This window comes from Paramisgurnus dabryanus, chromosome 3 (assembly GCF_030506205.2).
Source record: "Paramisgurnus dabryanus chromosome 3, PD_genome_1.1, whole genome shotgun sequence".
Taxonomy (NCBI): domain Eukaryota; kingdom Metazoa; phylum Chordata; class Actinopteri; order Cypriniformes; family Cobitidae; genus Paramisgurnus; species Paramisgurnus dabryanus.
Genome location: NC_133339.1, coordinates 11,226,877 through 11,251,344, shown reverse-complemented (window position 1 = coordinate 11,251,344; position 24,468 = coordinate 11,226,877). Strand labels below are relative to the sequence as shown.

The following is a 24,468-nucleotide window of genomic DNA, read 5'->3' as shown; positions in this document are numbered from 1 at the left end:
AATATATGTATGTGTGTGTGGTTAAATATACATAATAATTACACACAACACACACACATATATTATGCAAAGAAATCACTTTTATTTGTATGCGATTAATCGCGATTAATCTTTTCCCAGCACTAGACATTTTTCATAAATTCATACATGTATGTGTGAATTTATATATACATAATATTTACACACACATATATACATTTTGCAAACACAAACTTTAATTTTGTATGCGATTAATCACGATTAATCTTTTGACTGCCATACTTTTTGATATATTGACAGTAGGAAATTAATAAAATATCTTCATGATGCATGATATTTACTTGATATCCTAATGATTTTTGGCATAAACAAAAAATTATTTTGACCCATACAATGTATTGTTGGCATTTGCTACCAATATACCTGTGCTACTTATGACTGGTTTTGTGCTCGTGGTCCCATTTATATCAAAGTACCCTATTGTAGAATGTGTGATTTTGAAGTGAATAATGAATCTTTAGCGGGATGTCTCCATGAGTAAAGGATGATCTTTTAAACACATCCGTCGACGCTCTGATGGAAATGAAATTAAACTCCCAAACGCATGAGGAGACGATCGCACGATCATTAATAAATGGGAGGACGGGCTGTGTGAAGTCACTGAGGTGTTGAAGACAGATCTAGTGTCTTCACACGCCTCTCGTAAATCACCCCGAGCTGCCCACTATTTATGAGCGCACGTCTCTCACTGCTGTCTGTCATTTAGACTCTGCTGTCAGTGTGATTCAGTACTAAACCGTCCAGAGAGAGAGAGAGAGAAGAGAGATGAAAGTGTGGTTTCTGAGTCATTTCTGCTGGTGACAGTAAGTAGTTTCTCATCAGCACCTGAATGATCTTTAGAGTTGTGAAACTCGTTTCTGTACTGTGAAGAACTTGACATCTCTGTTGATGATCCGACACCGAGCACTCCTACAGATCCTGGACAGATGACCATTTACAGACGCTCTGAAATTTATTCACAAAACTGACAAGAACTAAGGAAGATCTTATCACTGGATTTGAAAAACTGTGGCATTAAAATGTTTAAAAGATATTAAAACTTTTGTGTGGGGGAAACAGTTAAGTAAACAGCTAAGTTTTGGACCGACCAAATTATAGATTTATATCTTATTAACTCATTCCCGCCAGCCTTTTTTTTTTTGAAAAGTTGCACGTCAGCATTTTTTGTGATTTTCACAAAAGTTTCACAAAATGCCTTCCAGGAAAATGTTCTTCTAAAAATATATAAACATACAAATATATCTAATAAAAAAACAGACCCTCTTCTTTCAAACAAACAAACAAACTGAAAAAAAAAAAAAAAACGTTTCATCCTATCTAGATTTTTTTTCTCTGATTATAACTCTTAAATATGGGTGTTTTTCTTTTATATGGTTTTTTTTTTTTTTGCAAAAAGCTTAAATAATTGCATTTTTGTGAAGAAATTTTGTTAGAGATCAAATTCTGAATGGTTATCAAAAAATACACAGAGTTTAAAATTAGTAAATACTTTTTTGCTTTAGTTTTTTATGAATTAGGCAATCTAGTGGATAATCGCGGTATTACACATTACCTAAAAACTCATCAGGAACATGTTTTTTCATGCAAATGTTTTCTCTTAATAGACGAGATAACTCGTCAATGGCAGGAAAAGAGTTAAATTTTTCCATGTTGTTAGTTTGACTTGTTTACATGCTGTCATAGAGGTCATCCATAACAATGAGATCTCACGAGAATACGTGTGTATTTTTACGTAAAGTGCGATTGTACCACACGTATATTTACTTACGTTTTCATACACACTGAAATGTATAAAATAGACGCATTGGCAGGACTAATACGTTAATCATTTACGTATTAACAGCTTTGCAGACGTACAGATTTGTATTTATTCCTATTCATATATATTACAATTGCGTGCATTGCCGTTTCTTACTCATGTTTTCAGTCGTATTTTCTGACTTATTTATTTAATGCTCTTCAGTCTTCTCCTATGCAACAATAATTTAACAAAAACACAACATACATTCACAGAAAAGGTTAATTTTATTCAATCGCTGTAATTCACATCTTTAAAATTCATACGATTGCGAGGAACAGATTCAAATTTGGCCCTTCATCCATTGATCTAAATTTCAGTTTTCATCAGCGGCCGTTAACGCAAACTTCTAATCTCGCATTCGTTATGAATTTGAATTCAAATATTGTGCTTAAAACATTATCGATAAAATGGTTAAAGAGAAATTATACGGCAATCTTTATGGTGTTTTACGTTTTTTGTAGCTGTAAAACGTAATAATGCAATGATTAAATGTTGCAAATACATCTACATTGAACGCTTCAGCATCTATTTAAAAGTAGAAAAAAGTATGCTTTCTGTTTTCGAAAGTTATGTATTATTACTACGCATTAACTTTGAGACCAGGCTGTCTATACATGTTTGTGTGTATCTTTAGTTTATGGTCATTGAGTTTATAATCTAAATAAGCTATTTTTATTAAGAAAGACATAAAAATGCAACACTTTGGGACCAAATGACTATAGGGTTGAAAAGGGACAAACCCAGTGTTAGGTTAAATTAAGCCAGAAAATGTTTATGTTTGACCCAACAATGGTTTAAACAACTCAGCATTTTGGTTTGAAACAACCCACCAGAGATTAATTTACAACCTAACAGACTTGGTTTGTTCATTTTTATTCAACATTGGTTTGAAAATAACTTGAAGAGTGTAAAAACAGCCGGGAAGTAGTAATTTTTACTGATATAATACCTATATTGGTTCATGTGACAACAACATAAACAAATGGCTTTTGTGGCCCATACTTAATTTCCGGTAGACTTTTGCATAGAATAAATAACAACAAAGTATTATTTTTAATAACAAGCTAAATAAATAACCAGTAAATTACCTAATTAGAAATCTGTGTATGTGTCTGATGAAAGCGTACATGCAAGATGGGAAAATATAACCTGTGTATGGCAGTGTAGCCTCAGCGAGAGCTTCTAGCTTTTACATTAATATTTAGAGGAAAGATGTTAGCATTGAAGCCGTCATGTACACCCTTTTTTGTGACTGTTAAGTTTAAAAAATGTGTTTGGACACTATTATAGTTATAGTTGTCATTAAAGTTTTCATCATAATATAAAGCATTGTGTTAGCAGTGCAAATGTCATGGGTTTAATTCCAGGGAGCGCGAATGCTGATAAAATGTATTGATTGAAAGCACTGTAAGCAGTTTTAGATAAATGCGTCTGCCAAATGCATACTGTAAATGTAATGCAATGATTTACCTGCAGCAGTGTTAGTCAATCTAACAGCAGCATGCAGCAACTGGACTCCAAGTCTTATGAAGGTTTGTTTTGCCTCAATAATAAATCTTCACTGCCTTTACATTTTCCTCTAAACATATGATATGAGCTATGCATATGTAAGAGGGTTTTGCATGAGTTAAAGGAACAGTATGTAGGATTGTGGCCAAAACTGGTACTGCAATCACAAAACTTGTGGGTAAAACTGGTACTGCAATCACAGTGATTTAAGTATTTGAAATGAAAATGATTTCTTAATGTCTAGTGACATATCAGATCCATTTTATGATTAATTGATATCAATTTCTTACATACTGTTCCTTTAAGAGAAACTTGCATCAGGTTCAAGTTCTGTATTTGTGTCTCAATCACATGATCACATTGCTACCTCACTGTCAGGTCCATTAGCAGCTGTGATACATGCACTACAGTTTCCACAGTCTTGAGCTGCTGCTGAGAGAGAGAAGTCTCCTGAGAGTCACAAGACCTGAACACTACACTAACCTGAACATATCTACACACTGATACGCTGATACTGATGGGAAGCTACGTTCAGCTAGAAGTTACAGTCATACTGTCATTACAGTCATATTTTATAAATGTTGTTTGTTATGCGTCTACTAAAAATAATGAATAACTATATGACTGGTGTTTGAGGGAGGGGTCTTATAAACCATTTAACTATTGCATAAAAATCAGAACTAGGAGAAAGAGAATGAGAGAGATGTTATACTGTGACTTATATATTTTGGTCTTGGTCTGATCTTATTTTACTTAGCACCTTACTTTAATGCCACCTGATTGTTTGTTATTGTTGTGAGAAGACCAGCTGGGAGACCAGCCAACCCAACAGCCTGACCAGCTTTACCATCTTAAAGGAATAATCCAAAAAATCCAAAAAAACGATAATTTACTCGCCCCCATGTCATCCAAGATGTTGATGGACCTCAACAGTTTACAGTTTCAATGCAGCTTCAAAGGCTCTAAACGATCCCAACCGAGACATCTAGCGAAACTATTGTTATTTTTACCAATACATGAATAAATAAAAAGAAGTACTTTTAAACCACAATAGGGGTGCACCTATAAATTGGCCGATGATTGGTGATGGTGCCAGGGGGGGCTCAGTTTTATGAGATTTTATAAAATACATTAATTTATCATGAATTCTGTGTAATTAAACCTAAAATAAATGAGGCTACTAACCAAAAGCACTACTTTGTATAATTTATTATGTTTTTTTTTTTTATTTATTTAAACGTTGAGTTTAAGAACTGTTTTTGTCATAAATTTTCTTTGGGGAGCCGCGAAGGAATGTGCTGTACACTAGGGGGGCCGCATGGTGAAAAAGTTTGAGAATCACTGCTTTAAAGCAACACTAAAGAGTTTTTGCTCTTTGCTCCCCCTACAGGTTAGAAGCGTAATTGTTCATTACCACTATCGTAAATACTGCAGCATAGCTGGCTCTGATTGGATTGTAGGTCTGCCGTAAAGCAAGTTTTTGTAGTTTTCACTCGAACTACAGGACCACTACCCGACGGGTGGAAACTTCTTTAGTGCGGTTTTGGCCGATAGAGGGCTGCAAAGCGAATGTGAAAGTGTTATTCACCCTGTTTTGAGTGGATGAACCTCTGAAACTTTTTTGGAAACGTTATTTTAAGGTAAAAAAAAAACTCTTTGGTGTTGCTTTAACAAGCTGTGCCAGGCTGGGAGGACCATCATAAACCAGCTACTTCCATCTTAAACCAGCTAAGCCTTAGCCAAGCTTTCAGTCTGACCAGCTAAAAGTGTCCAAAACCATTCTTAAACCAGCGTACCCAGCTAAAACCAAATTGGAGACCAGCTAAAACCAGCCAACCAGTTTAGGCCCGTTTTAAAGTAGATTGGAAGCAGCAATATGAGAAAAAAAACATTTCACACAGCTGCAAATGACATGAAAGTAAAGTTTCATTAGTGATTTCAAGAAAGTGTTTATCTCTTGTGATTGAAGTCTTCATCATGTGAAGTCATGATGAACACTAAATAATACCTCTGCTCTCCAGACGAGACCATTTACAATCACATACAGACACCCAGAGTAAAAATACAAACTGCCATCCAATCTCTGGTCCTAAAGATTTCTATACATCAACACAATGTTTTCAGCCAAGCAACAACAAGACAACAACAATAATCTTCAGCTCATTCTAAAGAGGCTCAATAATGTGTGAATGAATATTTATTTATTTCATTTTCCCCTGCGCTTCTCATTTTTCATATTTAAATCGCATTACATTTATGAAACGTATCAATAATTCAGCGATACACACAACAGAACTGAATATGAGATCAATTAAGAGCATAAACGCGCGCACACGCATGAATGATGTCTCTGGAGGAATGAATGCCCTGATTCTTCACAGGGCGACCCAGCATCAGGACCTCATGTGTCTCTGTGTGTGTGTGTGAACAGATGGGGGAGGAGTGAAGTCTTATCCTGGTGTCTATGAGAGATTTAAGGGTAGGACACTGAATGCTCTCATCTCTTATTGCTCTCCAGTGTCTCACTGGTATATCGCTCCATCACAAAACCCTCACAATTCACACAAATACACAAAACACTAAATATTGGACCAAATTTAATTATATACATAGGTCTGATGAATGATGTAATATATTATAGTTTTTAAAGATTATATATGTTTTTAAAAAATCATTGAGTTTTATACTGTGGTATCAATGCATTATAATGTAATCATGAGTGAATAATAAACCTCAACAACGTGACCACAAAGTTGCATTTACAATACAAATAAAAGGAATGAAGATGAATTATACATTCATCATGTTTGATTATGTGACAAGACATCATGAAACCAGTACAGATCTGTGAGAAATGATCAAATATAGGCCTATTGACTACTATAAATCTTATGCACAAAGTAATTCATGTTCATTAAGATGACAACTTCAACATATGCTAATATTGATGGTAATGACCTAAATATTTCTGTCTTAAACCAAATAAAATTAAAATATAATATTGAACGATTAACGCGAAATGATGAATAATTTTCTGTCACCAGTCATGACAAATTAGTCGAAAGCTTTGAAATGATCTGCTTGTAAGATCAATATCAATTCAGTCAGACGCTCATACAAAAAACATTTGTGTGTGCTAATACCACAAGGTCACTATAAACAAATTTAAAACCATTATAAACATAAAAGTACGCTTTCCTTTAATTATTACAAATAAACGATTAAATATATGAATTAAGTTAACTTCAGACAATGAGCGCAGGAAAAAAATCCTGAATAATTCATGAGCGTATCTGCATATGCTAATATCGCTAATAATGATCTATAATGAGTTTTGTGTCACACACGCATGTCAAATATAACTCAGTCTAGCTGTTAAATGTGAAAAATGACATCATAATAAAATTTCATATTATACACCATAAGCTAAAATTCAATGAACTTTTAAGCTCATCTATTGTAACTATAACAAAAAAAAAAAAACATAAGACTTTCTCACATCAAAATGAAGACTAAACTACAACACCAAATACAAATGTCAACAATGAAAGTGAATCAGTGCTGAGTCAATGTCAAATAAAACAGCACTGACTCAGGTCAGAGGTCAGGGGTCACAAACTACATGCTGACGAATGATTTCGAGAGGAGTAAATGTAAATGAAATGAAGGTCTTACCTCAGGCAGGTAAAGGTACGCAGGTGGACAGTGAAGTGAATGTGGCAGCACACCACAGCCTGACAGCAACATACACGCTGAGTTCGCCATGAGCCCAAATTCACCAGAGAGGGAGAGAGCGAGAGACTCTTACTGCCTTTATCTCTGTCCTAGTGGAGACTAAATGAACCCTGCCAATGGTCTACGCTCTCTCTCTCTCTCTCTCTCTCTCTCTCTCTCTCTCTCTCTCTCTGAAAGCAATAAAGATCATCTAAACATTCACATACAGAAGTAGGAGGAGTCATGAGGGTGGAGGAGGGATGCGTGAGTGCCTGAAACAGCACCACATGTGTGCTTTAATTGCCCACGACCCCCTTTAGAGCGTAACACTGCCAAAACCCTTTCAAACAGATTCAAGGACACACACACACAATCTAAAGCTTTATGTACACAATTGAATTAGTCTCACTATGCAGATTACATTTTATTCTAAAATCAAAGAAAATATATAATTAATAACATTTAGTATAAAATAAGGTTTTATTGGAGCACTAACATCCGTTTGTATTGGTAGAGTATTTTCATATTTAATCACATTTTCCCCAAACTCCCATTAATGTAAGAAAATAAACACTATTAGAGTAAAGCAATGATAAAGAAAAGAGAAGATAGTTCAATTGTATGTATTCATTATGGTAGTATTACGAGCTTTATTTATGCTTATTTAAGTAATTGTATCTGTCATGTTTTACAGTAAAATGAATAATGATTATGGAAAATTAAAACATCTTAACAAGTACTTACCACATCATTGCCTTAGCTATAGCCTTAACAACAATTAATAGCATTCCAGTTTAAAGTTATTTCACAAGCAAACAGCATCCTACTTCTTTACAAATGAAAAAAATCTACTGTTAATAGATGGTTAACAAAATAAACAAACGGCTTTCGTGAAACAAATGCAACTTCTGGAAACTCTGCAAATAATCTATCAACTTCCTTTTGCAGTAGTTTATTTCTTATCACAAGCAAAATAAATAATATGTAGATTACCTTAGTCTAAAGCTAGCTAAAGCGTATCAAAAACTACGCTGAGGTAACGTTACTGTGTAAAATGTGTACTATATAATCTATACAATCTTAACTACAGCCGGCTGCCAAACCTCTCTTCACATAGCATTGGTCCATGATCGCTGTCTCCCCTCATCTTTAGGAAACCAAAACATTTATTTAGGGCTGCAACGATTAATCATGCAAATTTGCGTTTTCTCATTGAATGAATTTAATGAATTACGGTGAAATCCCAGCACATCCCAAAGCTAGGGGGCACTCTCGTGCAGAAACTCCCTTTGTGCCACTAAGATGTACAAACGCTATTCCAGGAAATGTCTACAGGAATATTCATATCGCTGTTCTTCAGATTGTTTCAGGTATTTTCATGATAATAAAAAATATTTTGAATAAGTATTTTTAACGAGTGTTGCTTTTTTAAATGCACGTTATAAACGACTCCGACTCAATGATTTTAGATTGATAAGGACTTCCTACTGGCCAAATGCCGTTGTACACGAACAAGCTGTGCATGAAACACAGAATCGATTCAAAATCGATTTCAGAGGCATTTTGGGAAACACGGTTAGTCGTTGCCGACCTACATTTAGTATTTTTCATGAGTTAATTATTCCATTTATTCTATGCGCGACAGCGTAGGTTCCGCAAAGGTTTTCATTTACAATTTTGCGTCGTCGTCTGCATCAAGTTGCACACGAGAGGGGTTCTGGTGGACCAATCACAGCGCTTGCGGTCCGTGTAGAACTGACACGCTGTTAAAAATTTTGCGAGGTGCACGTCAGGCTACGCACAGGCTTCAGACAACCCACGGAGTAGCTACGACATAAAGCTTACACGCGACTATAAATCGGGCTTAAATCTTTAGGTGCAAATGATTGTTTTCTACCCAAAACTTTTAAGGCTTTTAATGGTTTTCTGTGCACAGATAAAAATGGGAGTGTGAGGGAGATTGATGTTGAGTTAGTGTGTTAAGAGTATGAAGTGGTCACATCTCTCCCATGAGCTTTAATAAAACATGCGCGCACACACACACACGCCCATGTGCACCAATCAGTGTGTGTCAGAAACAGATGTTCTGTGTACAGCAGCCATCACACATGCATGCACTAATGTGATTTCACTCCAAATTACATCACTGAATGCACACACACAAACACACACACACACACACACACACACACACACACACACACACATGCGAGCGTGCACACTACTGACAGTGTCTGATGATGTTACTCATGTGTACGAAGTTACGAGAATGACTTTATACAGACCTACATTGATACAGACACATACAACTTATTATAGAGACATCATTCACCTGAGACATCACAGAGACAGACAGAGACAGACAGACAAAGAGAGAGAGAGAGACAGAGAGAGACACACACACACACACACACACACACACACACACAAGGGTTGTAACGTAACACATTACAGCACCTGCAAACACTTTTGTTTGTGTAAACAATAGGCTGGTAAAATCTTTAATCTCTGTGGTTCTTATGAAAGTGTTTAATTTAATTGAAATCATTTTAAACCTGTGGATTTGTGTTGTTTTTATAATCGGCTATTATAATTTAAATTAATTTGATATGTAATGCTAATAATAAAGGAGCTGAATGAGTGCATTAAATCAAATGAGTGATGTTTGGTTTATTTAATAATTGAACTTTTGTTTACCGGTACACTGTTTAACCCAGACCTCAACTCTTGAAGTTTATAACGTAAGGAATAATTGAAGACGGGCAGTTGAATTATTCAAAAATAGGTCGTAATGCAGAATTATTTTTAAATAATTCAAACTGGAGCCAATCGTTCTACTTATACCACAGTTACCACAGACATTGCTCTGGTGTTTATTTTAAGACATTTGACAGGTCAGGTGTGCGTTTATCGAAAAATAATCAATACCCATTGAACATTTCTCAACCAATCAGAATAAAGCATTCAACAGCCCTGTGGTATAAATGATAATATTACATATTGTTTAAACAGTATATAATATTTACACTATCAGGCAAAAATTTTGAAACACTATATTATATTTTCCTTACATTTATTATAATGAAAATAGAATATAGTATAATATAAAATATATTATATTTTAATTATTATATTTTATTATATTTTCCACATTTCAGAATAATAGGGTCTGTTTACACTTGGTATTAAGATGTGTTTTCATCGATCGGATCACAAGTGGACGAGAGAGACACATTACGTTTACACCTGGCATTTAAATCCGTCTCTTTTGTCCACTTTCGACCACTTCTGTCCTGAATACTGTGAGGGGGTGGTCTGTTGAGATGGTGGGCGAGTCTCTCTGCTGTCATTCAAACCCGAGCGGGAGTCATTATGAGCTTATATGGATGCAAACTAGTATTATGTCGGAGTGCACTGCTTGTTTAGCAAGTATACATGCTGCACAGTGTTTTGTACATGAGTATGTAAGAGCTTTCTCTGAATTTTCAGCGCAATTGATGAAATAGGATCGCGCAACTTTCACGCTTTCAAAACGAAACTACGGAGAACACCCCGCAGTAGTTTTATCAATGAAAGACTAAAAATAGTGCTGTTCACCGTATGTTCACGCCAGAAGTCAAAAAAGACGTAAAACTTGTGTTTAATACCTCAGATTAAATAAATGGGCGGAGAGAAGGCGGTCGCGTGTGGCTGTTCAAACACATTCAACCACATTTGCATTCCGTAACTCCAAAGCGATCCGATCGAAAGTGGTTTCGACAACCTCTGGATGTGGTTGAAAGTGGTCGAAAGTGGACGCGTTCAAAACGTTTTGAACTTTCTCTGAGGAAATTTTTGGGAAAATTCTGCAGAAAGATTTTAAATTTTTTAAAAGATATTAGAGAACTTAAGCTGTAAATATTACAAAATTGCATCTAAAATAATGACTTTTTAAAGGCTTACCACGAATCATTACATCCGCGGAATTCCGCTGAGTTCTTAACGGATATCTGTGGGCGCGGATTCCGCTTGGGCCTGCTAATGACCTATTAGTTTAAGAATCAAAAGCATTCAAAACTATATTCAGAAGTCGCTTCCTTGGTATCTTAATTTCGGTCTGCACTAGTCATGGTTTTCAGAATGAGAGAACAAAATTACGTTTTTAGTCGCATAACATCGGTTAATCGAAACACCGTCATTTCAACATCTACAAAATACTGCTAAAATTTTTAGCAAATCTTTTATGGAAACCATTAGGCTAGTGAGAAAGTGTTTTTTTTTTAAATCAAAACAGCTTCTGAAGTCACTTTAAAGGGATACTTCACCCCAAAATTAAAACCGTTCATGAGCCTCATTCACTTTCATAGTTGGAATTGTCGATGGAAGTGAATGGGGCTCACGAACGGTTTGGTTACAAACATTCCTTAAAATATCTTCCTTCGTGTTCATAAGAACATAGAAATTTATACAGGTTTGTAACAACATGTGTGCCCAATAGAAACTCACCAATTTCGCATAAACTCCTATATATTGCAAAAAAGTGTTTATGTTGTGGTGGTTTTTCAGGCAATTTGAACAAGAAATATATCGCAAAACTGCAATTGAAACAATTTACCACATTTACTAGTTGCTTGACGTGCGTAAAAGTCACATGATCATTCTTTAAATGTGGCGTGTATGATTGGTTGGAGGACAAGACAAAGGAGGTCTAATAAACTTCATGTGGCGTCACAAGAACCCACAAGTGCATGACATCTCTGTATGCTTTTGAGTCGCTTTTGCAGTATTTATGAGGCCAAACACACCCACCATCATGGTTTTTGGAATGACTTATCGTAAAAAAACAAAATTATGCTTTAGTCACATGACATCAGTCAATGGAAAGTTGTCATTTTGTTAACATTTGGAAAAAAATCTGTAAAACAAAACATCGCTATAGAGAATCTATATCATCAGAATACAGCAAAGACATCTGATGATCACATTTATTTTATAGATTCGCAAACATCCGCAGGGAAACATAACAACATGACACCACACACGTACACAAGTTACTTTCTAAAGCCACGTCAAGAAATCACCACGTATATCAGAAACAAACTTTACAAAGTTCTTTAAAAACTTTACAAACAGCAATCCAACGCTTCAGTGTCCAACAAGCTCATGTCAAGCCCTATTTTTAGAGGTTGTTTCTTCTTTATGGGCAACAAACATTAAATTTTAATGCGCACCCAGGAAAGAGCGAGTGATTGCTTTAAAAGAAGCACATTGTGCTGGAGAGACCACAGCCGTCTGCTTCACTATATTAGTGTGGAGATCTCTTAAAGGTCTCTATAGGAACTCTCATAAAGTTTTCATAAAAGTGTTTTATTAGCACAATTATATTTTTCTCTTCACACAAACCTGCGGACATTATTACAGGGAAATTTAGTAAAAGATTTGTGTTTTTTACTAATAAGGACCATGCACTTAAAATGTCTTAACGAGTATTTGATAAATTCATGTAAAGTATAACTACACCTGAACACACACACAGTCCATTACTTTAACCTACTGTATTAGCTTTTGATTGTTGGAAACGTTTAATTTCCAGTGAGATAAAATCAATCTTCATTTTAAATTCCAGACTCACTGTTATAGTAAATTGGCAAAATGACATTCATAAGCAACATTTATTTGGCATCACTGAAGTCAGGGGCTGGTGGTTTGTGCAAACGTCCAACACACTGAGCTCTGTTGACCCTGAGGGTTTTTTTAAAGTCCCTTCCAGCAGACACATTTAGTTTTTGTGTCTTCTCTCTCTAACAAAAATTATTGATTTAATTACAAGAAAATATCAAAACGACTGTGAAAGGCTACACCACTGTGTATCACCGGTTACACTGACCATCGCAACAAGCCTAATGCTGCGTTCACACCAGCCGCGGTAGAGGCGACTGATGCGAGTGATTTCAATGTTAAGTCAATGTAAAGACACGTTGAGACGCGCGTCTGGAGGTCTTGCGGTGCAAATGAGGCGTTTAGTACGGCACGGTAGACGCGATTCTGCCTCATTTGCGTTTCTAGTTCACGCGGATGGCGTGAATTGAGCGTTGCCGCTGGAAACACGCGAGTTGAAAAAAACTGCTGTGTTAACCAATCAGGAGCTTGTTCTAGTAGTGACGTGATAACAGTAAGCAGGCGTAGTCGCAGAAGCCCCTCCCATGACGCGAATTTCCACGTGAATGTCTCGATGACTAGAATTTCACGCGTGAATGAAGCTAGTACATTTAAAATGTTCAAGTGTCCAACTACGCGTGGTACATATGAATTTGACGGCTCAAACGCATCTGGTGTGAACCCACAGTAAAGCTAATGTTAACAGGATTGAGCATTCACCATACATAAACAGCAGCAACCATTCATATCATCTATGGCTCGAACTACTGATCCACTCATGATGATTTGATTGGCTAGATGTTTGTGACTTTAAAGGTGCAGTGTGTAATTTTTAGAATAAATTCTTGACAGAAAGGCAAAATAATATACAAAACTATATTATCAGGAGTGTATAAAGACCTTTCATAATGAACCGTTATGTTTTATTACCTTAGAATGAGACGTTTTTATCTACATACACCGAGGGTCCCCTTACATGGAAGCCGCCATTTTGTGCCGTCATGTTTCTACAGAAGCCCTTAACGGAAATTTTTTTTTACTAAGTTGTCTCCGACGATGACATGTATGTCCGGTGGCGGCTACCGTAGCTTCTCTGTGTGTTTTAAAAGCGAGGGGTGTGCAGTGGACTAAGCCTTTGGTTGCAATTTGCAACCTCACCACTAGATGCCACTAAAGTTTACACACTGCACCTTTAAAGTCGCAAATAAATTTAAATGAAAAACTGTAATTTGTTTTGGAATGTTGTGGTATTTTGTACAAATACCACATCTGTAAGCTTCATTATTTTTAAAATTAATGTGCCCTCATAATCTTATATCAAAAATGCAAATCTCCTCCCCTCATCAAAACGATCTCTTTTTACTTCAGGTCATATGGTATGGCATGTGAGCGGGCTCCAGGAAAAGATCACAGCGATTAGAAATTAGCCACACGACTGAACTTTAAACGATCCAATCTAGACAAATTCAAGTCCAGCCATGTCATATTTTATTTCACAAGCCGGTTTCACTTGGATATACGGCACCACGAGGAAAATAAGACAATCGCTACTTCCGTTTCATGGTGACTTTAAGTGCAACTTTATGGAGAAAATACTCAGCAATGGCGATGAATGCATAAAGCAACAAAGACATATAAATAGCAATAAAAACTTGATTGCTACTACAGGGGGACTTTAAAAAACAGGTTGAATCTCTGATTCTCTTCTCATATACAGATATCCGGATCTACAGATCAATCTGTCCAGGTGGATATTTAGTACTTTAATAAACAGGCCACGGCACATCGTATCCCAGAAGATCTTCTTCAACTAGATACTTCTAATACATAAGCCAGCAAATACATCCCAGCACTAAATGAAGACAGAGATGGTGGTTTAAATGTCTCAATACAGAACAACTCAAATTCACAACATGACCGAATAACAAGAGCACAAAAATATCTGATCATGCAATACTATGGTATTTAAATTTTTTTTTTTTAATTCGTCTTCATTTTCTCATCCTAACCATTGACTTCCATAGTAGGAAAAACAAATACAGTGAATGAAATTCAATGGGTAATGTCAACTGCATACTTACCATAATTTATCACAATATCCTCTTCATCATTTATCGCAATACTTTCATAATATTTGTTATCCTACTATGGAAATCAAAGATTAGGATGAGAAAATGACCAAATTTTCATTTTTGGGTGAACTGTCCCTTTAAGCTGTGTTACAACAAATATTTTATACAACAAGCAGCAGCAGTGACTCTCATGATTCACCCCAGATATTTTTCAGGCTGCAGACAATTGCGTTCGTGTCCCTCTTAATAAACTTCGTCAGTGAAAAAAGGCGAGACGCGTCCTCCATCTCTCTCAGTAAAAAAATAACACACTCTCTCTGTGACCTTCTGCTCTCGGACACAAAACACACATTCATCTCCGCCTCGCACGCGCCCTTTGATTAGTACCATAAACTCTCCAAAAATTGGTCAATATCCCATAACACTAATGTCAGTCTGTGCTCACATTTTACAGCCCTTTAACACACACGCGCACACACTCGGCACATCACCGCAAGGGCTTTACTGGCCCCCGGTGAGACCATATAAACCAGATTAAACACTTTTACGACTCTTAATGGTGAAGAGATTTTAAAAGAAAACACAGCCGGAAGGCCGACACATACATGACATCATATCTGAAGACCTTTCTCTTTACTCCATCTACTGAATAAAAATAATACGATACAATATGCTGAAACTGATCGGCAGTCTTGAAAGCTCTCATCCAATCAGATTGGAGAGATATACCAACAATATGTCTGGTTCTCCAATTTTATTGGACAAGAACTTTCAACAGGGTTCCCACACCTTCGTTAACTTCAAATTCAAGGACCTTTCAACGACTTTCCAGGTCCAATACCCTCAAATTCAAGGACTAAATGTGGGGACACATTTCAAGTGAGAGCAAGGTAACATCGAGTAACCTTTTAAGATACATTGTTACAGTTCCCTTTCGAGGGAACTCGCGCTGTGTCACTGTTGTGAAACTTTGGGGACGCCTCCAGGGGTAAGTGCGTCTGAATGTGTATAACAAATTCAACCAATGGTGAGGCTTAACGACAAAGACAGGGTGACGCGGGAGTCAGGAAGTATATCGCTATCTGAAATATTGCCAAAGACGGCGTTACAGGGACGCAGGAAGTATGGCAAGGGAGACGCAGTGTCTCGTTCCCTTCTCATGGAACAACAGTTACATACGTAACCCGAGATGTTTTCATTTGTCAAACATTAACACAACTATGCAAAAAAACATTTTGGTATGAATCAACATTCACATACAGAAGATATAAGCATTTAAAGCAAACAGTTTAGCACGTGTGTTTAAAAAGTCTAGAATTTTTATGATATTATCCTACACTTTATTTTCAGAAAACTTTTTGCATGAAATAGATTCAAGCACTTTCAATGACCTGTATCTATGTATGTATATTTTCAAAAACTTCCCAGGGCCTTGAATTTTTTCCCCAAGATTGCCAAACTTTCAAGGATTTCAAGGACCCGTGGGAACCCTGTTTCAAGATGTCATCATTATTAGTAAACGTCATTATTTATTTTACACATGTAGACTTTGATGTCTATTGCCGTTAGTAGTTGTAGTGTTTGTGTCGAGTTAAGGTGTGTTAGTGGACAGCGCGTGCAGTCCATCACACATGATGGGCCGATGGTCTTCACGATAAATCTCTGCTGATATATCAAACGCGGGTCGATGTTATCTGTCCCCGCGGGGCGGCCGAGAGCCGTACTGACCGCAACGCTGACCGCCACACACCAAGACGAGCAATGACTGAGAAACTACAGGCATTCGTACGGACGCATGTACTTAGTGATGTGCTGACACACGTGAAACTCTGTCGCAGTTGTGTAGAGACGCTCTGGACCGGTGCGGTTTGCCGGATCTAATGATGGCAGGTGAAATTCCGCACACAACTCGATGCTCTCGAGCCGTGATTTCCCCCCGAGCGGTCCTCTCCGTTTCTCTGTGGACATGTTTATGAGAATCTCGTGGTTAGCGGTTAATCAATATGAAGCAGGTGACGTCCCTGCTGTTATGAACAGAATGTGAGGCGAGCCTCTGGTCAGATAGTCCCACAATCTCACGTCTCACCGTCCTGAAGGGAGGAATTATACAACTCCACTAACAACAAGCCATATGTTACAATTCTGAAGGATTAATGGTTTTTAACCCCGCCTATGCGAACCATGCTTGTGAAGAGTGTAATGTCTCTCTCTCTCGTCCATTACCATCATGCCTTGGTTCACAGTGAAGTCCCTGTTGTCTTCAATTATTCATTATTTTCAGAGCAGGACACAAAAACCATTGCCCCTCTTTCTCTCTCTCTCAAGTCTGACCTCATGTTTTGTCTCAGTCATTTCTCAATCACAGCTCATTCAGAGAGATTAATGCTGCTGGTGTGTGTGTGTGTGAGAGAGAGAGAGAGAGAGAGAGAGAGAGCAGCAGGGGACAAAAAGCCCAAGGTGTCACTCTCAAAACGAACATCTGTTTCGTGAATAAATATTCAAATGAGGAGTGAACGCAAGGAATTCCCATACTGCATTGCAGCTTTGAGAGACAGACAGACAGACACCTTACACATGTATACTCTTCACCATGTGCGTCACAGTTCAGCGCATGTCTCCAATAACAAACAAATACACACATATATTTGGTAACACTTTCATTTATTCTGTCTTTGTTACACGTTATACGTAAATACTACAGTAGTAGGGTAAATTATATCTTATAAATTATATTGCATAATTACCATAGACTGTAAAAGATATTGACGTAGTGTCCGAGACGTCACCCATAGGTTTATGTAGAGCTTTTTTGACGCTAATAGTTGGCGGTTCCTGCCGTCGCCATCTTGGCATCGTGTCACCATGCATCACTTAACAAAAATGGGTAAAGAGGCAGGATGTGGGTAAAGCTGAGGTGGCTGGTTGCTGAAACCACGCCCGCCTAGCTCAATTCTGACAGCAGTTCACCCGTCACTCAGGTGGCCACGCCCTTATTTATGCAGAACTTAATATAATTTAAACAGATGAGTTACAAAAAAAAAATCACCCCCCCCTTATGATACATTCACACGAGACAGAAGCATTAATGCTTGACGAAAGGATTGTCTGAAGCATGGCCAACCGCCGCTACACATGCTTCAGTCTTCCATAAACGTAATTGGCTGGCTCTGCCTAGGTTATTTGCATAAGGCAATCTGATTGGCTGCCACTTGAAAAGTTGAGAAATGCTCAACTTCTGCCATGAGCAACGGGAGTGACGCGACGCCAACGGATACACAATTCAGTTTGGCAACGCATGACGTAACCCATTAAAAGTGAATGGGAAGCGACTACGCTTACGCCCCTTGGTGAATGTACCCTTAAAGTTGTCATGAAGGGCAAAATTAGCTATAAAGACCAAAAACACTTTTTGGACCAGGCTGTAAACACATTTATTTCTGCTGTGAAGTTGGGCATTTTAACATGGGGGTCTATGGGAATTGACTCCCTTTCGGAGTCAGTCGATGAATTGCGGTTTAAGTCCCATCCGTGTTGGCTCCATGATAGAGATCGAAAGGTTGCCCCTTTATAATTACATGCAACTAGCCCTAAACCTACCCCTAAACCTAACCCGTGTTGGGAAAGTTACTTTTAAACTGTAGTTAGATAAGCTAGAAGCTACTTATCAGTAAAAGTAGTTAAACTACAGCCAAGTTACCCATATGAAAAAGATTTAGCTACATTACAAGTTATTATTAAAAAGTAGCTAGCTGTCGGAGCCGATAGTGTGGTGAGCAGCGCTGTGACATGTACTGCTTTCTAACTTTCGGTGACCCGAGTTCGATTCCCAGCTTGTGTTCATTTGCCGATCCCATACCCCTCTCTCATCCCTGTACTTTCCTGTCCTCTCCTTACTGTTAAATAAATAAAAAAGTAGCTAGACAGCTACATTAAAACTACATAGATCTACAATGACATTATATTACAAGTAACTGAATAATTATTAATGAAGAAAGTTTAAAGAAACGGATTTGGGGTTTAAAACAATGTAATTTAATACAATTATGATTTCAGTGACTACAAATATTTATCTCAAAGTCTGCAAAATTGCCAATGAAATAGGCATAAAAAAGGCATATAAAAAACCTATAAAAACTTTTATTTAAGCTTTTTTTATAATATTTATGAATAGTTATTAATAATAATTAACAAACTAAGAAACATAACACAATTATTGCCTTTTGATCTTCCATATCTGGATTTCCAGTGGCAGATGTTGTGTCCTTATAGGTTCATTACAAAACTGTGGCAGGACAGATTGGATTTTGGTGAACCACCATAGTTTAAGTGATCAATGGGAAATACAGATTCATCATTGCAATTAAAATAGAAACAGACATTTGATATAGAAGCAATAAAGCGGGAGGATTACTTTAAAATGGCTATAACTCAGTTGCATGTGCTCGAAGTTTTCGACGCAGACAGACAAACCTTTGATTTGCACAGATACGAACGTGTAAGCTTTGATGTTTGTTTCTTTAAGAGACATGAACTTGGACAAATAAGGCCATGGGCAATTCATCTCTACATCTTTAGATTGTGCCATCATGATTTACTTCAGCACAGACATCATAATAAGATGGGCGTGTCGACTTTACTCCAGCACGCTCTTTACGTAATCATTGCAACCAAATATTTGCCACAACAGATATATTTGCTACTTACTGGAAAAAGTGGTTAACTACTGTTAAAGTTACACTCTTTACACACTAACTGAACTACCGTCAAGCAACAAAAAATGAATTTTAGTTACTTGTAGTTAACTACTTTTCAACACCGCCTTACCCAAACCCTATAGTAAGTACATGTTGTTAATCATTAGTACTCAGTACTTGAGTAAAATGTATTTATTACACTGTAACAGTGACACCATAAAATAAAGTGTAAAAACATATTTCTATATACTGAAATATGCACATGCCAGAAGTTGACACGCACATATGATGTATTGTAAAATGACATATTTAAAAATAAATTAGAACGGTCAAACGATTAATCGTGATTAATCGCGATTAATCACATAAAAAATTAAAGTTTGTTTTTGCATAATATATCTATATATATATCTGTGCATATATTTTTTGTCTATATATAAATATACACACATTCATGTAAGTATTTTTAAAAAAACATTTACATGTAAATATATTTATATTTTATATAAATTATATTATATATAAATAAAAAATTTATATACATAAATAAAATATTTCTTAAATTTAAACATGTATGTGTGTATTTATATATACAGAATAATTATACACAATACACAAACAAATACATTATGCAAACACAAACTTTTATTTTGTATGCGATTAATCGCGATTAATCTTTGACAGCCCTAAAATAAAGACAAATTTAACAAAGATTACAGTTATAAAAAACTAAATGACTGACATGATTACTGTCTCCTATTCTCTCTCTCTCTCTCTCTCTCTCTCTCTCTCTCTCTCTCTCTCTCTCTCTCTCTCACACACACACACACACGCGCTTACAGTAAATCCTCTGTGTGTTAAACTCACACAAACCGTAAAGTGCAGCACAAAGCTTTTATATGTTTTACTATAAATCACAGGACAGAAGGTTTACAGTAGATCTCTCATATACTGTAAAACAGATTTCTTTCATGTTTGCATCTTACTCCTGTGGATATCTGATCTCCAATAAACGTCTCTCGCGGTCCAAGAAAACATAACTCAGTCACATAATCTGTCAGCGAGATTCCTAACCAAAAACAAGTCTGGCGAAACTCAATTCAGTAAAACTCACAGTGTAAGACTCAACAAAACACATCTGAGAAGAGCTTGTGATGCACACCACCGAATCATAAAAACACTCGCCAATGCTAAAGATAAATATCATCTATTTTAAATCTCAGGTTTTTTGGATGTCTTAAATGTCAGAAAGAAATCCTTTTCTGTTCCATAATCATTTTTCTATTTCAAAATGCATTTTTAATGTCAGTACTAGAGTTATATGTGAAATCTCAATAATATTTCAAACAGTCCTCAAATTTTGCAAAAGTTTATATTTCAAAGCAATACAATAGAGAACTCTATCAAGTCTCATAAGCAACGAAAGATCAAAATCTGAGCAATACCACCATCCCTGCACCTTTAATAAAGTTTCTAGATAAAGTACCAGTCGGCACGCCAGCCTCTCTCTCTCACACGCACGTATATACATATTTTCCCTCCGCATCCATGCAGTACATGCGATGATTTTATTATACTCACCCAAAAGTACATCATCATTTCGGCTCACAGAAGCCCTCAACGCACACCTACAGTACGACTCCCTGTTTCTCGCTCTTTCTGTTAAGTTCAGGACGCCTCTTTTCTCCTCCACTTTCCTCTCGTCTCTTCGTCTCCTCCTAAATGCTCACTTTTTGGATGTTTTTGCGGTGCGAGTGGTTTATCAAATGAAGGGCCAGAACACACACACACACAATCTCTCGCTATATCACACTTTCATTGCGCTCTCCTCTTACAGCAGCCGCACTTTAAAACTGCTTCGGCTTTCAGAGTCTCAACCAGGATAACTGCAGCCTCCAGCAGAGAGAGAGAGAGAGAGAGAGAGAGAGAGAGAGAGAGAGAGAGAGAGAGAGAGAGAGAGAGAGGGGATTTCTCTAATGACAGTATTGATGGTGGATGTGAGAGAAGAGAATCTACCCACAATCCTCTACAGATACGTCGTCTGAAACCCGACAACCACCACAGTGAAAAATGAAAATAATTTGTAAAGACGCAGAACAGCCGAGTGTTTCTTTCTATGTGCGATGTGTGTTTAAATTAAAGCAGCAAACCATGAATCTCTGTCTTATTCACACATCCTGCATGGATGAATCTTTCCTGTCAGGAATATGTATATGCAATATATATATGTGTATATATTTCACTCCAAAAACTAGGAAAAATCAAGTGTTTTGCTGAAGGAAATCTGAGTTTAGTTTTAAGTGATTACGCTACATCAGGGCTTTCAAACTTTTTGATAGCAGGGACCCCCACATATGATGAACAAAGGGACCCCTTTCCTAAAATTCATATCCATATTTTGTATAAATGTTTAAACTGTGTTAGGTAAATAGTAATTGTCATATTATAAAGTCAGCAAATTGATTACAAACTCAAATATTTGACTACAGAGGTCTTCACGGGTCCACTTATATCCGTAAAGGTCCGACCCGAAACACGAGCGGATTCGGGTCTAAAAGTTTCAAGTGTGCCTCGGACATGCATCAGGTATAATATTAGCGACCTCCGGTAATTTAAAATGAATGTGTTTTTGCCAAAACAGACCAGAAAAGACACAAACTATCTCGTGTATGTGCATCAAGTCCTTTTCCAACCCCTTCTCTGTTTGCCAAATGGGCTTGCGACATTAGGTGGCACTGGCTGACGGTAGGTTAATTTTGGCTGAAACAGACCTGTCAATAAATTTTTTTAAGGCACATTTTAGCGGTTAGTGGTGTCGTCTAGGGATGCTAAACAATTAATCGCGATTAATCGTTAGCAGAATAAAAGTTTTTGTTTACATCACATATGTGTGTAAACTGTGTATAATAAATATGTATATATATAAATATGAACACATTCATGTATAATTTTAAGAATTTTTTTTATATATTAAGTATTTATATTTATATATAATATAAATTATACATAAATATACAAATGTATATACACATGTAAACATTTCTAAAACATATACATGCATGTGTGTACATTTATTTATACAAAGTTATTATACACAGTTCACGCACATATATGATGTAAACAAAAACTTTTATTCTGCTAACGATTAATCGCGATTAATCGTTAAGCATCCCTACTGTCGTTGTAAGTTAACAAAAAAAAAAAAATGAAGCGGACCAAATTGGATGCAAGGCCACCAGGGTTTCTTTCTGACCAGTCTGCACTGTAAAAATATGCAGCATGAAGTTTTGGCTTAAAAAAATTGACATAACTTATAAAATCACGTTGAAATTGTTTAACTTAATATCTTAAGTTAAAGTTAAATAAAAATATGTTGATTTGACAAAAATGCTGCGTAAAGTGTAAATTTGTACATATTTTTAAAGGTGGCTTATTCATATTAATTTGTATAAAATTAATCATACAAAAAAATGACTAAACCCCAAAAACTCCAACCCCTGATTTTCCCCTACCCCCAACATCACAGGGGTAAAGGCAAATCATACAAAAATGGATAAATGTGGTTGTATGAATTAATACGAATTAGCCATCATCATAAAATACGTATGAATTGCCATGAGATAGTAGTGGTGGTCTTGACTCTTTTCGAGGCGCTCGATGTATGTAGCCCTTCATGTGTGTGTTTCGTAATTTCAAAATATGTGTTTTGTGCGTCGAGTGATCCTGTGTGCATCAAGTGTCTTGTCAAAATAAGTGCCTTCTGCAAATGCATCTAAAGGGTTTATGATAAAAGAGACGCTCGCGTTATCGCGTTATCGCATAATCTCATGCGTAATCAGAGTTTATTGTTAAGGGAGCGTCTTGCGTGTATTTTGTGAACGTGAGCGTCTGTTTTATCATAAACAGTTTAGACGCGTGTGCATCAGGCACTAATTTTGACAAAACCCATGATGCACATGGTTCACATGACACAACAAACTTGAAAACGCAAGCAACACACATCACACACCAAACACTTATTTTGATTTAGCGCCCCTCAGATAAGCAGTCACAAGCCGCCACTGTGAGATAGCATTGGTCTGACTGGTGCATGTACAGTAGGGCTGCAGACTGCACACACATCAGTGCCGTTTACATTCAGGTCCAGTCAGGTTAAAAAAATTGCCACTGGGTCAGACGGGGGTCTAATTTTCTCAGGTTTTTCTCGGGTCCGGTCTTTCTTAAAATATATATATTTATGCACGTCGGGTTCGGGTAAAAAGTGATTCGGGTCATTTTGGGTCGGATACATTCTTTGGACCCACAGTAAACTTTTACTAGTTTTGCTTTGTCTTTTTTCTCTTGAAATTTTCTGGGGAAACTCAACCAAACTCAAACCAGCTTGGGGCTATTTCTGAGACTTCATCTCGGCGGAGGGCCGCAGAGCAATTTTAACATAAAAAAAAATTCTGTAAATATAAAGTTTTTCTATTATTTAATATATAATAATACTTATAAATATATATATTTTATACATTATTTTAACAGTATAAATCTTTTTTTAACCCTATCTTAACTTTCTATTAAAACATTGCACTAAACTAACAAATTTATTTCCTGAAAAAAATTATTAACTATTATACATTTTTTGCAACCAGGTAGTGAGTCGGTTTTGATTTATTTGGGTATTTTTTAAGTCACAGACTTGACTTGTTTATGTTCCATCTCTGTAAATATTTGTAAATATTTTGCTTCTGCTCTATGTGTACTGTAACTGCATAGCAAGCAACATACTGATAATATATTCTTTGCACTATACTTATATTGAGATGAGTGAGCTCCATAGCATAGTCTTTTATCTTTTGAACGTTTCTCCTGATCTTTCCCTTTTTCTTAAACTGGGCATGATGACTTTGTTCCTCATCCGTAGTTCAATGTGTTGCATTACATCTCCACCTCTCCCTCACAATATGAGGTGTCGCCATTAAAGCTGTGACTTGGCATGAACTAACCCCGCCGCACC

At 36.6% G+C, this 24,468-nt stretch overlaps 1 protein-coding gene across 7 annotated transcripts in view; it reads right to left on the bottom strand.

Annotated features, from left to right (window-relative positions):
- The window catches only part of LOC135768879 (RNA binding protein fox-1 homolog 3-like), a 291,731-nt gene that overhangs the window by 83,803 nt on the left and 183,460 nt on the right, over positions 1 to 24,468 (bottom strand). Inside the window, exon 1 of one of the 7 annotated variants that reach the window (XM_065278240.1) lies at positions 21,048 to 21,325. The exons of 5 other annotated variants lie outside the window; for them this stretch is intronic. In XM_065278240.1, coding sequence (XP_065134312.1) covers positions 21,048 to 21,065 — 18 coding nt within the window. In that variant the 5' untranslated portion in view covers positions 21,066 to 21,325. Of the gene's footprint in view, positions 1 to 7,024; positions 7,187 to 21,047; positions 21,326 to 24,468 lie in introns of those variants that run through there. One more of the 7 variants, XM_065278238.2, reaches the window with a different exon arrangement.